At 41.1% G+C, this 15,280-nt stretch overlaps 3 protein-coding genes across 3 annotated transcripts; 2 read left to right on the plus strand and 1 right to left on the minus strand.

The window, feature by feature from the left end:
* Window positions 1-1,114: 1,114 nt before the first annotated feature.
* Window positions 1,115-6,748, minus strand: LOC139132535 (small ribosomal subunit protein uS9). The gene is made up of 6 exons (XM_070698846.1): window positions 6,633-6,748; window positions 6,472-6,523; window positions 4,680-4,781; window positions 4,126-4,222; window positions 2,219-2,266; window positions 1,115-1,336 (listed from the first exon to the last, which is right to left on the minus strand). The coding sequence occupies exons 2-6, from the start codon at window positions 6,520-6,522 to the stop codon at window positions 1,191-1,193; spliced, it is 444 nt and encodes a 147-aa protein (XP_070554947.1). The 5' UTR covers window position 6,523; window positions 6,633-6,748; the 3' UTR covers window positions 1,115-1,190.
* A 2,200-nt stretch (window positions 6,749-8,948) lies between these two features.
* LOC139143441 (uncharacterized) lies at window positions 8,949-13,007 on the plus strand. Its single transcript, XM_070713763.1, has one exon. It carries the CDS (start codon window positions 8,949-8,951, stop codon window positions 13,005-13,007), a length of 4,059 nt encoding a protein of 1,352 aa, XP_070569864.1.
* Window positions 13,008-13,137: 130 nt separating this feature from the next.
* Window positions 13,138-14,226, plus strand: LOC139143443 (uncharacterized). Its single transcript, XM_070713777.1, has one exon. The coding sequence runs from the start codon at window positions 13,138-13,140 to the stop codon at window positions 14,224-14,226; it is 1,089 nt and encodes a 362-aa protein (XP_070569878.1).
* The last annotated feature ends 1,054 nt before the right edge of the window (window positions 14,227-15,280 follow it).

The raw sequence follows: 15,280 nt of genomic DNA on the forward strand, positions 1-15,280 counted from the left end.
TTTTGTTTTAAAAAAACAGACAGTAAACACTTTTTTTCCATTAAATCTTTAAAATGAACCCAACAAGTGGTAGGTTGGAAAAAAGTTTTAAAAATTTGAGTCTGAATATCTGAGGTGCATTCTGCCTGAACACACCTCGGGGACAGACATTCAGACTATCAAACTTTTACAATTCTCTTCTGATATACCTCTTCTGGGGGTTTATTTTAAAGCTCTTGGAGTTAGAAAACTTTACATCGGCTTAGTTTTACGAAACTCGAAAATGTTTATTTTTATCCATAGTGTTAATACACGGTAATATATCGGTAAATCTTTCTCTGGTAACAAAATTTGTACAGTGACCCCCGATTTTCATTCTTGATTTTGAAAGAGAATGGGTGAAATATTTCTTCAGGAAAGTTTGAGCAAGAGTTTTAAGTCTTTCACTTTCGAGGTGAGATCCACCATATACAGATACTACCATTGGATGGGTCTGTGAGTAGTTGTAATGACATCATGTGCAGATTGGCCGTAATGGCCTGCTCACTGTCACTGGAAATCAAACAGGACACTTGCATGGCACATCTGTATTGTAATTTTTTTGCCTTGGTCACCATCGTGATTTGAGAGAGCCAAAGAGTCATCCCATATGAGAAACCCAAACTCCAGAATTTGTTGATATTGAACAAGACAAGTCACTGAATGTTTCACAGAACTGCAGGGCCATGAATTGTTCTCTCTTGTTCTTTGACTCCAATACTTTCTTCCTAAATTTGCAAGACTGATTTTCAATTTTCAAAAATGCACATCTTCGGATACAATGCTACTCGGGGGCTGTTGTCACATGCAAACATGATAACATTTAGTACTTTAGCACCATTCCAGAAGTGGTATCGCCACAAACTGATGTCACACTTGCCATAGACAAAGCACATTGTGGTGACACTGATGTGAGTACCACTTGTGCAATGATGCCGGTAGTTTTGTTGTCAACAATGATGTTATGGGCTTCATGCAAATGATGTGATCTGAGAAATTTTGAGACTGTCATCTTGCACCATACAACGATTCTCTTTCATAATATCAAACCTGCCATTTGACATTCTTCATATGAAAACAACATCTGAACAGCAAATTTTCCAGAAACCTGTCTCTTTATTTCCAAGTTTTTACATTATTTGTGACAGCAACAATGCAGTACAAATGAGAAATTAACGGTAAGATTTCTGGTAACGGGCACGGGGTCCGGGACCGCCAAACTTCTTCGGCTCGCATCGTCTTGGATCGGCGACGAGTAACGTTCTGTCGTACTGGATGAGAATGTCTTTGATTTCCTTCTTGGAAGCCTCATCAACGTCTGAAATTGAAATGATGGAGAGTGTGTGTGATACAGTGGTAATACTGACATCAGAAAGTACAATATGGAGACCAGTGCTCCCAATGCATTGTGTAGTAAGAAAGCTCTCATCCAATTTTATGCGGCTAGTCAGTGTGCCGTCTAAGCCAATATGACACACCACAACAGAAACTGCCTGTGGCGGAAGCATAATTTTTGGTTTACATGTAAAAGATATAGGGCCAAGGCAAAGAATATATTCCACAAATCCCCAAACTGATGCAAAGTTTCCAGAAATACACGTTTGTTCGAGGGCGCACTGCTGCTTGTTGGGTTTCATGTTTTGCACTTGACTCAAGAAACTGCTTGGTGAAAATATAACAAGAATCAGTGCCAACTGATGTCGACAGAGGCTATTTGAAATGGCACGATTTAAAGTGGCGAATGAACAGACCAGTTTGACTTTCTGTCCAGAGTTATAAACTGTTGATTGACATGATGGCAGGCATCCACCAAATGCCAAGCTTTGCTTTTGATAAATCAGAAATATTTCACACATCTCAACTTGTTTTGTGGGAAATACTCTACAGGTTAAGATTACAGCTTTACATACACCGATACATGCACAAGAGGAGAGCTACGCAAAAGAAATTATACCTGTCTACTGACTACACACATACACAATCTCATTGTATATCTTCCTGGTGAATGTGGTGGAGTGGCCATTACTCAGTATCATGGTGTTGCAATACTTGCACCGCCGAAAAGGTATCAACGAAATACTATATCTTCTAGCATTTAGTAGGTTTCAAGTATAGCTCTCAAAACACTTACTCCGAGAGATTATACCGGTGTGAAAAGTGAAATGAACTGAGGAGAATATAATGAAACTGCAATACTTACATTTCTGGTAGTATGCAACTAATGACTTTGAAATGGCTTGACGAATAGCTGCAAATAAAATCAGAATGAACACTTTTGAGATACATCAAGTTACATGACAGTAGGTTGATACTGCAATTTCAGAAAAACAAAAATTTATCAAATTGAACTCTTCCTTGCTATTATAAAGCAATTTGTGTCTCTTTGAAAACAAACAAGGGTGTTAAACATCTAATTCCATCACATTTATAGTGTTTGCCAATGATTTATTGTACAACACATCTCGGGGACAGATATTCAGACTCTCAAACTTTTACAATTCTTTTCTGATATGCCACTTGTGGGGGGTTCATTTTAAAGCTCTTGGTGTAAGAAAACTTTTTCCCAGTGTAGTTTTTTGAAATTCAAAAATTTTATTTTTCTCCATAGAGTTGACGCAGGGATGTCGGCCATTCTGAATTTTAAATATCTGTAAATCTGGGGTTATTTTTTTCTCTAGTACCAAATTTTGCAGTGACACCACCCCCACCCCCTGTTTTTATTCTTGATTTTGAAAGAGAATGGTTGAAAGATTCCTCAAGGAAAGTTTGAGCAAAAGTTGAAGTCTTTCACTTTCGAGGCATGTACCACCTTACCCTAAAGAGTAAATGTTTCTTTATGTGTAAATTCCATACAAAGCGTAATTCCAGGCTGTTCGATCACACCATTTAAGTAATTTTTCCTCACTTGCTCTCAAAAGAGAACATTTTATTATCCCTGAATGAAGTATGTCTGATCAGAAGTTCAAATTCCACATTATCAAGGCACAGATAATCTTGCCAGAATGATTCAATATGTAGAATCTGGAAGCTTCTCTACAGGTTAATTCATGCACCTCGGGGACAGATATTCGGACCCTGAAAATTTTACAATAGGTTTTTGGTATACAACTTGTGGAGGGTCATTATGAAGCTTGTGGAGTAACTAAAATTTTCACTTGCTAATTTTTGTTAAAATCAAAAATCACTTTTTTTTCTACAGCGTTTAACAAAGGAACAGCAGCTATTTTGGATCTCAAGAGCTGGTAAAGATTGAGTAATTTGTTTCTCAAGCACCAAAAAATTTTGCTCTGTGACCCTGATTTTAATTCTTGATTTCAAAAGGGAATGAATTAAAGTTCGCTTTAATATGGAAAGTTTGAGCAAACATTTGAAAGTCTCTAAATTTTGAGGTGTGTACTGCCTGACGCTGGTTGCAAACTCATAGTTTGATTTTTCAATCAAATGCTACCCTTTCTAACCACCAAACTTTTGACTTACTACAACCAAACTATTTTCAGTGGCACAGAGACCTCTAAAAGGCATATGGCTATGTGGTTCCAAAATATATCCATAAATTTTGACATTTGCCTTTTTAACCCTTCCACCACCATGGTTTGGCCCAAACCCATTGTTATAAAGGTGTTTCAGGACCTGATCACACAGGAAATGGGGGTAAACAGGTCAAATTTGGCTGCGCTATTTTCAGGCAGCCATAGCAGCAGATTTCTTGGAGAAAAAATATCTTATAATTCCTTGGTGTATGCAGCTGCACTTTGTAATTTTCAATGATGATTTGCAAGGTATATAAATTTTTTCCAAAGTAAGAATTTTAATTTCAAATATCATTGAGGATATTTACTTTTTTCATCCAAAACTCTGGGTGGTGACTAGTGATTCTTATATTTGACTATAGAGGAGAACTGACTTCATGAGTTTTCAATACGCAAAGTATAAGCAGGATGGGCAATTACATTTGATCGCTCACCCTCTTTTTTGTGAACAGGTCCATCCTCACCACTGATAACTATGTGTTTGGGCCAAACCATTGTCATAAAAGGGTTTAGTAAACTACTTGAGATGTGTGGTGCAAAATCAACTACTAGCATGAGGAAGGAATTCAATACTCACCATATATCTGGGCAACGCGACCACCACCTTTGACTCGGACTCTGATGTCAACGCCGGAAAATCTCTCTTTTCCTAATAAAAGGATTGGTTCTTGAAGCTGTAGGCATGGAGATAAGAAAAAACACTTGATGACGATTACAAAAAGTCAAAATTTCAAGACCACTTTGAGGAGGCAAATTGTAAATTTGTCAGTCAATAATGGGTCATGGAGTCAACATCGGATGCGGCACTTGCACAAACGTGTTCTACTCACTTGCACAAGTTGTCCCAGGCTTTTTTTTTATTGCGCACATACAGTGTTATATACATGCCTGATTGCAGATGTGAAAATCATGGCTTACGGCCAGGCTAGGTTAACCTCAGTAGAATTTTCAAGTCAGTTCAAGTAAAATCGAAGCTCCAAATATTCCAGTGGCATTTTCCCCAAAGTTTCATATTAAACCATCAGTAACATTATTCGCTGTGTTTGAACATTATCTACTGCACTGCTGTTGCTACCAAATTGTAACCACATGACCTGGTCTAGTGGTTGAAATCTTGTAGATTGAACTTACCTTATACCTAAGTGAAACAGGTTCCATTGTATCAAGGGGACGTCCATTGACTTTCAACAAACCATTCCCTCTTTTGCAGTGTGCTACTGCTGTTGCTGTTTTCTGCAATTTTAAACAAATATGACGTAAGAAGCATATAATAGCAGTTCACACCTTCCAGGTGTATCACCTTTGATTGCGTTAGAGCTGTGTTATCTGTTACTGTTTATGTCAATGCATTTGCCTTCAAGGGCTTTTAGAATATGTACTGGCTTTATGCAACAAAAGTAATGAAAATATTGTCAAAAGTTACAACTGTCTCTTTAATGGAGGACTGGGACGTATTTAATGATACATCTAACATTTCATACAACAGAATACTGGCAATTCTATTCCACAACATGGTGACTGCTAACTAAAGGAACCCAAAGTTAATTGTCCGGATGATGGTTCATTAGTACAGAATTGGTGTAGCTGCAAAATTATAGCACTACTGTGAGGCGGTTTAGGAGTTTTGGTTTTTGCGACCTTGTTCACCAGTAGCACTACAATGCCGATGGCCCTGTAGAGTGCCAAATAAGCGCATCCAACTGGACGAGGCGTGTTGATGTGAAATGCTACATATTTACTGCATTTGGTCGTACCGATTTATCACTACTGAAGACTAAACACTATACTGCACTAACCTTGTCGTTTATGGGGTTTGGAATTTGTTAAAACACGACCAATCGCGTTCAGAAAACATTTCTGGGAGCCGCCATTACCAACTTCCGGTAATGGCGACTCCCAGAAACACTGATGCCACACGCTCAATGTTTATGTAACGCGATTGACGTGTTTTAACAAATTCCAAACCCCATAAACTACAAGGTTAGTGTAGTATAGTGTTTTGTCTTCAGTAGTGATAAATCGGTACGACCTGGACGCAAGACCACCGCTAATTTCGAGCCCTGCTGGTCACTGCAGTAAATATGTAGCATTTCACATCAACACGCCTCGTCCAGTTGGATGCGCTTATTTTCACCTCTACAGGGCCATCGGCATTGTAGCGCTACTGGTGAGCGAAGTCGCAAAAACCAAAAATCACCGACCGCCTCACCGTAGCGCTACAATTTTGCAGCTACTGACAGAAATGTTACGTGTGAAGGTGGCAAAGCATACAATTTAGATGTTGTGGCCAGGCTATAACTGGAATTTTTGCTGTACAGAGTGTATGATAGACTTTAAAAGTTCAACATGTATTACATTACTATCAGTCTTATTGCTGTGGTACAGTTGCTCGAGGATTTGCCTGAGGTTGTGGGTTGGACGGCAACATAAGATTTTGCTGATTTTGCCGTCCAACCAACAAACCTCTCGTGCTGTACTATAATGCAGCAACCAATACTATTGGCAATTCTCGACCGCGGAGTGACGTCAGTAGGTGAAAAACATACGAGCACGGTGAATGAGAGATCAGACGATACAGAAGAGCGAATGATACAGAAATTGTGTGGAAAAAAGCAGAACTAAAAGTTATGTCATTTATGTGTATTGACACTTTTGAATATTGGTCGAGAATAGTGTCACACCATAGACCCGTTTTAGGGTCTATGGTCACACTCACTCGAAGACAAATTTTGTTGATTAGCGAGCGATATAAATGTCATGACAGAAACTCCCTTGCTTAACAAAATGACGCATTATTACACGTATACATTTGACGGGTCAGAGCACCAAGTTTGAGGTCAGAAATCAAAGCATACGACTACAGGCACAAATCCAGGAAGACAAGCACTGAAGCAGCATTGCAATGCAATGGACGATACCATACCTTCCGTCCGAAGACTTGAACAGACTGAACTGCCGGCTTTGGGGTCGCCATTCTGGGAAAAGATATATATTTATCATTATTTTCTTTATTACTGAACCATAGATGGCGATTTGCTAGTTCAAGTTACGATGTTTACGGTTTATTTTGGTTGTTTTTCTCACCTATGCTGTGCCTGTATCACGATCGGTCGTGAGACAGCGATGAAAGAGGTCGTTTAACGGGTTTCATCAGCTGACCTAAGTGGGAAAATTGAGTTCTCTCCTTGATTGACTATGAGGGCGTTACAAATTCTGCTGCTGGGCCTGCGACGAGGAGGGAAGCCTGTGTTTCCTCGGTCGCTAGCCTTCGCGCGATCTATGAAAGTTATTACGATTTATTAATTTTCGTGTCGTCGTTTGCCGTGCAACATTTGAAGACCAGTTTATATCATCGTTTGGCAGTTCGGCACCAGCCTTCAGCCGGCCTGCTGCGCGCACTAGGCAAGAAATTACGCCCTTAACGATCAAATTCCACTGCACTTTCAGTAAAACAAGAGATACATAATTTCTCATAACACGGTGCAGTGGCACACACTAACAGGCATGCAACGAAAAAAAACTCGAGAAATTTATTTTACTGGTCCTTAATTGACATTCGGCAAAAGAATACGGCGATGCCATTTCCTTGTTTTTCTTTCTGTTTTCTTTTTCTAGCAATTTGTACCATCACGACAATAGGTATTACTGTCTTTTCACTTACTGCAAATTACTTTCCTCTTTAACAATTTGTTGGTAGATCGTATCGGCATAACTCAAGATCTGACTGGCATAACTCAAAATCGGAATTATTAAAGTGACTGTAACTTTTACCAAATGTCAGTGGCTTCGTCTCTTATATGATTAATTTTCGCGTACTGAGCATAAAAGGAATTTAGACGGTTGATCAGCCAGAACTGGCTCTCAACTTTCGTCCATAAACAACTGCATGGAAGAACTGCACAAAAATATTTGAAATACGACACAACAGAAAATATTAGTCTCGTATGTCTCACCCGCCCGCCCCTCCCCCCGAAAAAACCATAGTCAGGTAATTGCCCAGCATGATCTAAACACAGCAATTTCTGTTTTGTCCACATTAAATTTTACTCTGTATTTTCTGCAGTTCAATTCAAGTTTATTCAAAAGTTTCTGCAGTTCTGATGGTAGTCTCTGGGATTAATACCAAGTCTTCAGCGAATAAAGTATAAACAATTCTATCAGCCCCATTGAACATCCGTCTACCCACACATCTTTTTAAGATCCTTCACGTATATGTCATTAAAGGGGAAAAGTGAAAGGGGGAAATGATAAAGCCCCATCAAACAACATACGGACAAGCGAAGAAATATGTAAATGTCATCGCATGCGTAGTACACACGTTTTTACTTTCGCATATATGGCCATTGCTCTTCAGACCAGTTTTTCTATAATTTATAAAACATATCCTATCGATGGGCACGGTCGAATGCCTTTTCAAAGTCTATAAACATGCAATAAAACCTACCTCCTTTATGACAGAGATATTTTGTAGAGGTGTTTTCAGAAGAAATACAGTAAAACATAGCACTGTAACCCTTTCGCAATCCGGCTTACCTTGCTGAGAGGAGCAATGTTCAGAACACCTGACAATGTATATATATTTTACTGATAATTGGTAGCAGTATGACATCCCTGTCATTTTTGGCTTCGTGTGGAAAACCTACCGACTTTATTATTGTTTGTATTTGTTGTTGTTTAGACCAAAACTTAATTTTGTTTATCTTGTTTATCATGATTCCGGAAATTTGGCAAAATATTTATACTACAGTTGATGCTCTGAACACTTACTGCGCATGACATAAAAACTTCGCTCAACAGAGACTTTTCTAGAGCTTGGACACAGTTATGAGAATCTATGTACAGTCGATGGCTGAACTTTGACCGAAATGCACATTTTCAGGACACTCATCACTGTGCATGTACAATGATTTATTTGCGCGGACTGTGTTAACATGGACATATTTGTTACGAAGTTTCCGGCAACAGTTGCTTCATAGTTGAATTTTTTGTGTTACTTTGTCGTGATTCTGGGGTTAAATTCTCATTACTACCAGATTTCCCATCATGCTTTTTGAACCTACAACGGCAACGCACATGGATGCGGCGTGCTGCTCTGTACCGTGAGTTTAAACGTAATAAACCAGTGTTTTTGTTCATCGAGAACTGTGAGTTTCTTCAGTGTCACTGGGAATGATCGGCGGCCAATATCTCTACACTAAATATTCCCCACACTGAACGGTGGCGACCACGACGGGAGCAAGAGCGTGAGTACATCATATAGGACTAAGTGTTGTACACAGCATTGCATCATCAATCAAATTAGATGAAAGTTACCGTGGGAAAGCAGAACTGACGCAGTTGCAACGAGGTTTTTGCAGTCGAATAACTGTTGATCGCAGTACTTGCAAACGTACACAAAACATGGCATTTACCGAGGAGAGATTCAAACGACAGCTGGCAATTGCCGAAATCAAACTTGATGAAATTGCAGAGCTATCCAACAGTGAGGACACGGTAGATATTACCACGGCATATGAACAAATAGGAGAGTTGATCAAGCGATTAGACAAATTGAAAGACGAGACAGCCGAATATCTGTTGGAAGCAGAGTCAGACTTAGAACATGTGAAGGAGTGGACATCAACACAGAAAGTGTCAATCCAGGCATTTAGGGAGGCGCGGCAGCGTATCAGAAAACAGCTAGACGAAGCTGTGGAAAGAGACGTACAACTCAAGCTTGAAAAAGAGCTACATATCCAGCGCGTGGTAAATGAGCAACAATCAAAATACAGAGCACAACAACAAATGGAAATTGAGATGGCAGCAACACGCCAACAAAAACGAGAGGAAGAGTGGTATAGACAGAAACTAGATTTCGAGAGACAGATTGAAGCCAGCCGTGCCGAACGAGTTGACCACAGAAGGGAGCATGCATCATCAACAGCGCCCTCAACACAAGCAGTGAAGCTTCAGAAATATACTATCACGCCATTCTCAGGTGACTACAAGGATTGGTTGCGCTTTTGGAATCAGTTTACCGTAGAGGTGGATGGTTCCAATCTTGCAGAAATCAGTAAGTTTAATTACTTACTAGAGCTAGTGAAAGACAAACCAAAGGAGGATATCCTGGGGCTACCACATACCTCAGAGGGATACCAGGAAGCCAAAAGAATACTAGTCGAGACATATGGGAAGGACATTAAGGTACACAAAGCCTTGATAAAGGAACTTGAGGAACTACCAGTAGTGACCAACATTCACAAGTTGCGTGACATTCATGACTTTTATAACAGGCTTGCCAGGATAGTTCGCACTCTCACAACAATGAGGAAACTGACTACTGCACAAAGCTCAGTCTACACTCTCATGGACAAGCTTGGCCCAGTTCGAGAAGTCCTCGTACAAAAGGACGATGATTGGGAAGAGTGGGGTTTAGAACAGCTTGTTGAAAATCTACGAAAGTATGTCGAGAGAAATCCCCTGAGAGTTAGTGACGACAGGGTTACCACAGGGAGAAGAGATGATACAGCAAGACACACGTCATGGAGGAAAAAAGAAGAAAAGTTACTTCTTGGCAGTAATGGAGAGTCTAAACAAGGTCGCAAGATTAAATGTGTGTATTGCAGTTCAGAAGATCATTCGAGTAATGGCTGTATGAAAGTACTGGATGTGGCCACCAAGAGAGCAATACTGAGAAGAAACAGGATGTGTTTCAACTGTACAGGATTTGGTCATCTTGCAGTCAACTGTAGATCCCGGGGATGCAAGAACTGTAAAGGAAAGCATCATACATCAATTTGTGACAAAGGGAAATCAACGCTTGATGTGTCGGACAATACCAAAGTGGAAAAGGGATTGAGCTCAGTGATGGATCATGCCTCAGCATTACATGCCACTGTTATCGCCAAAGTGGGAAAGGAGAAAGTTCGAGTCATGTTTGACACAGGTGCAGGGAGTTCATACATATGTTCAGACTTGATCACAAAATTGCACTTGAAGCCAGCGAAGACAGAACAACGTTGTATTGAACAGATGTACGGCACTGTAAGGAAGATTGTTGAGGTGTACAGTATCACATTACAGTCCTTAGCAGTTGATGGTTTCTCATTCAATGTGGAGTGTGTGAATGCTGAGAAAGGTATATTAACCCACCTACCTAACCCAGGCATTCCTGCATTGAAGAAACAACACAGACGACTCAGCCGGTTACATTTCAGCGAGGAAGAGACAACGAATGTTTCAATGCCAGTTCACATTATCTTAGGAGTCGCAGACTACCAGAGGATTCGCACGACAGAACCTCTAGTCCTTGGAACTCACCCAGATAAGGATCCAGGAGCAGAGTTCACGATGCTGGGTTGGACAATTTCTGGACGGCAGTCAGGGAGAGAGAGTCAGACAGAGAAACAGTTCTTTTTGAGATCCAGCCAAGAAGAATTTGAGATGCTGTGCTCACTGGATGTTCTTGGAATCAAAGACACAGATATAAAGGAAAGTGCAGCAATTCACGAAGAGTTCAAGAGACAGTTGACTAGGGTAGAGAGTGGATACTACGAAACAAAACTACCTTGGAAAGAAGATCATGTTCCACTTCCTACAAATAAGAGCTTGTGCACAGCTCGGCTATACAGCACAACAAAGAGACTAGAGAAAATCGGGAGATTAGAAGAGTACGATGAAATCATGAGAGAACAAATCAACATGGGAGTGATTGAGCCTGTACCAGCCAATCAAACGGGGGAGACAGTACATTATGTCCCACATCAAGCCGTCATCCGAGATAAGGCAGAAACAACAAAGATGAGAATAGTATATGACTGCTCAGCTAGAGCCAACATGAGAAGCCCTTCACTCAATGACTGCCTAGAGACAGGGCCACCGCTACAACCACTTTTGTTTGACATCATCGCAAGAAATCGCATGCGAAAGTTCTGTATCACAGGAGATATTCAGAAAGCTTTCCTGCAAATCAGAGTGCACAAACAAGACAGGGATGCACTGCGAGTTCTGTGGTATAACAATCTACAAGATCGTGAGGTGACGGAGTACAGATTCACACGAGTGATCTTTGGAGCGACGTCAAGTCCATATATTCTTGGTGTAACATTGCAGAAGCACATTGAGGACTATGAACAGGAATATCCAACAACAGTACATAGCTTGCTGGAAGATACGTATGTTGACGATATTCAAGGTGGTGGAAACAAAGAAGATGATGTTGCAACCTCAAGGCGGAGTCCACCAAACATACTGTCAGAGGGTGGTTTCAGTCTTCACAAATGGCATAGCAACATCGATCACCTCAGCGCAGAGAACGACAAGCAGGAAGAAGATACTTACACAACAAGGTTTCTTGACAACACATCTAGCAACGAGACAAAGATTTTAGGTATTCCATGGAACAAGGAGGAGGACACATTGACAATCAGTTTTGAATCATGTCAGAAGAGCAGTGAACCAATCACTAAAAGGAAGATGTTAGCTGATATCAACAGCATCTTTGACGTAGTAGGATGGAGTTCTCCAGTTACTATCACTGCAAAAGTGATCTTCAGTGAAGTGTGCCTTCTTCAGCTACATTGGGATGAGGAAATTCCAGATGAAATTCAACGGAAATGGCAGATGTGGATAAACAGCTTGCAGCGTACACCAACCATAACTGTACCACGCTGTGTGTTCACTGACAACCCAACACATTATGAGATGCATGGATTTGCTGACGCAAGCAAGACTGCTGTTTGTGCTGCAATATACATCGTTGCGTATGAGAACTCAACACCGGTCAGCCAGAATCTACTCACAGCTAAAGCAAGAATTGCTCCTAAACATATGAGCATACCAAGGTTGGAGTTGATTGCTGCACATACCCTAGCCAAACTACAGAATAACGTCAGCAAAGCCTTGGCCAATTTCCCCATCACAGCTTGTCACAGTTGGGTAGACAGCACCACTGTTTTATACTGGCTGTCTAACCGTGGAGAATGGTCAACATTTGTGCGCAATTGGGTCAAGAAGATTGGCGAGCTGACAGAGTCTAAGTGGAGATATGTGCCAACAGCAGAAAATCCAAGCGACCTTGGAACTAAAGGGTCAGCACCAAGTCGACTCGGGACGATGTGGTTTCAAGGGCCAAGCTGGCTCTCAAGTGAAGGTGACAGACCAGTTCAACCAGAGATTTCCGAGTCAGAGGGAGCCAAGTCAGAGAAAAAATCAATGAAGAAAAGAGAAGTGATGCTTCTATTGGAAGATGCAACTCAGAATGAGACGAAAGCATGGTCACAAGAGCTTCTGAGCAAGTTCAAATTCTGGAAGCTTCTACGCATAACGTCATATATGAAGCGTTTCATAGATGGCTGTAAGGGGATGAGACGAGTGGGACCACTCACTAAATCTGAGATCAAAGCATCAGAAAAAGATATGGATCCACATAACACAGCAAACAAACAACATGACTTCAGATGTCACATTAGCAGCAGATGAAGATGGAATACTGAGGTGTCATGGCAGAGTTCCAGGTTACAACCCTATCTTCATCCCAAGATCTGCCCTGGCGAGACGTATCATTGAGCACTGCCATCTTCAGACATTGCACGGGGGAGTTGCAACTACAATGAGTAAGGTCAGAGAGAAATATTGGATCCCAAAGCTACGATCCATAGTCAAATCTATACGACATGAATGCAGCTACTGTGCGAAGTATCGTGCAAAGGTGTTGGATGCTCCAGCTACATCGGCCTTGCCCTCCTACAGAACGGAATTCACTGAGCCGTTCGATGTGACAGGTGTGGACTTTGCAGGGCCACTCATGTACAAATCAGAAAAGTATGAGACCAGAAAGGCTTACATTGCCCTCTTCACGTGTGCCAGCACTAGAGCTGTGCATCTCAAGCTTTGCAGAGACCTGTCTGTGAATGAATTCAAGCGACAGTTGAAGGAGTTTGTTGCTCGGAGAGGAACACCAAGTGTCATGGTGAGCGACAACGCCAAGACCTTCATCGCGACCAAACGGTGGTTGTCGACGTTACAAAAGGATGAAGATTTGTTCAACTATTTGACAACACATAACATAGAGTGGAAGTTCAATATGTCACGTTCTCCATGGTGGGGTGGATTCTTTGAACGACTCATCGGCATCATGAAGAGAAGTCTGTCGAAAGCTATAGGAAGAGCACTACTGAAATTTGAAGAGCTTGAGGAAGTTCTGCTCGATGTGGAGACGTTCATGAACAACAGACCATTGTGCTATATGGAAGAAGACTTCGAGCAAGTAGTTATCACCCCAAACCTGCTGTTGCGTGGACAACCAGCGCGGTTTCTTGAGGAGAGCATCGATGACATGGATGACTCGAGAGATGTGATGAGTAAGCGGCTGAAGTACTTACGATCCTGCAGAGAGAACATTCGTAAACGTTGGTTGAATGAGTACCTTCACGCCTTGCAGGAACGTTGCAGTAAGAGGGTTGAGGCCAAAGATCAGGAGTTACCAGGAAAGAACTCGATTGTTCTACTCAAAGACACAACCAAGAATCGAGCAAATTGGAAGATAGGACGGATTGTAGACAACATAGTGGGTAAGGATGGAGTGATAAGAGGATACAAGATCTTGACAGCAGTGGCTATGTTGTTGAGAGGCCACTCCAGTTGGTGTGTGATCTGGAAGTCAGCGGAACTAACGACGCAACAGGGGTTGGCACTATAGCTGAACCAGAAGCTGACCCTGTGATTAACCAGACATGCACTTCAGCTGATGAAGAGGAAAGATCTCAAACCAACCAAGAGTTGAGACGCCCTGCTCGGCGGGCAAAGACTGCTGCGGTAGATCGCCTTGTTGGTGTCATTGCTAACGAGAATGAGGACGATTAGGAAACCTCTATATTAAAGTTGAAGTAACTTTAATAGGGGGAGGGTGTGGAAAACCTACCGACTTTATTATTGTTTGTATTTGTTGTTGTTTAGACCAAAACTTAATTTGTTTATCTTGTTTATCATGATTCCGGAAATTTGGCAAAATATTTTATACTACAGTTGATGCTCTGAACACTTACTGCGCATGACATAAAAACTTCGCTCAACAGAGACTTTTCTAGAGCTTGGACACAGTTATGAGAATCTATGTACAGGCGATGGCTGAACTTTGACCGAAATGCACATTTTTCAGGACACTCATCACTGTGCATGTACAATGATTTATTTGCGTGGACTGTGTTAACATGGACATATTGTTACGAAGTTTCCGGCAACAGTTGCTTCATAGTTGAATTTATTTGTGTTACTTTGTCGTGATTCTGGGGTTAAATTCTCATTACTACCAGATTTCCCATCATGCTTTTTGAAACCTACAACGGCAACGCACATGGATGCGGCGTGCTGCTCTGTACCGTGAGTTTAAACGTAATAAACCAGTGTTTTTGTTCATCGAGAACTGTGAGTTTCTTCAGTGTCACTGGGAATGATCGGCGGCCAATATCTCTAAACTAAATATTCCCCACACAACTAGTTTCGGATTAGAAAAAATTATGCCCTCAATCCTTGAATCTGTAAATACCACTGATAAAAAGTTTTATAAATCGTTTATAAAGCACATCTCGTGTCGCGATTGTTGATTGGACCGTTCAAAAACCTTGCTGTGATGCCATAAATGCCAGACTGGCGGAATTTGTTACTCTTTAAACACTTTATTTTCCAGAATTTCTTCTCCTGTAATCAACTGGTTTATAGCTTCGGTAGTTGTTTTCTTAGAATCTTTGTTTGTC

The sequence above is a fragment of the Ptychodera flava genome, chromosome 1 (genome assembly GCF_041260155.1).
Source record: "Ptychodera flava strain L36383 chromosome 1, AS_Pfla_20210202, whole genome shotgun sequence".
In the NCBI taxonomy this organism is placed as follows: domain Eukaryota; kingdom Metazoa; phylum Hemichordata; class Enteropneusta; family Ptychoderidae; genus Ptychodera; species Ptychodera flava.

Coding starts and splice junctions, on each gene's coding strand:
- LOC139132535 (XM_070698846.1), bottom strand. CDS start 6,522: ATGGCGACCCCAAAGCCGGCAGTTCAGTCTGTTCAAGTCTTCGGACGG. Junction 4,782..6,471: donor TTCAAGTCTTCGGACGGAAG/GTATGGTATCGT, acceptor TTAAAATTGCAG/AAAACAGCAACAGCAGTAGC. Junction 1,337..2,218: donor AGTTGCATACTACCAGAAAT/GTAAGTATTGCA, acceptor TTTCAATTTCAG/ACGTTGATGAGGCTTCCAAG.
- LOC139143441 (XM_070713763.1), top strand. CDS start 8,949: ATGGCATTTACCGAGGAGAGATTCAAACGACAGCTGGCAATTGCCGAA.
- LOC139143443 (XM_070713777.1), top strand. CDS start 13,138: ATGAGTAAGGTCAGAGAGAAATATTGGATCCCAAAGCTACGATCCATA.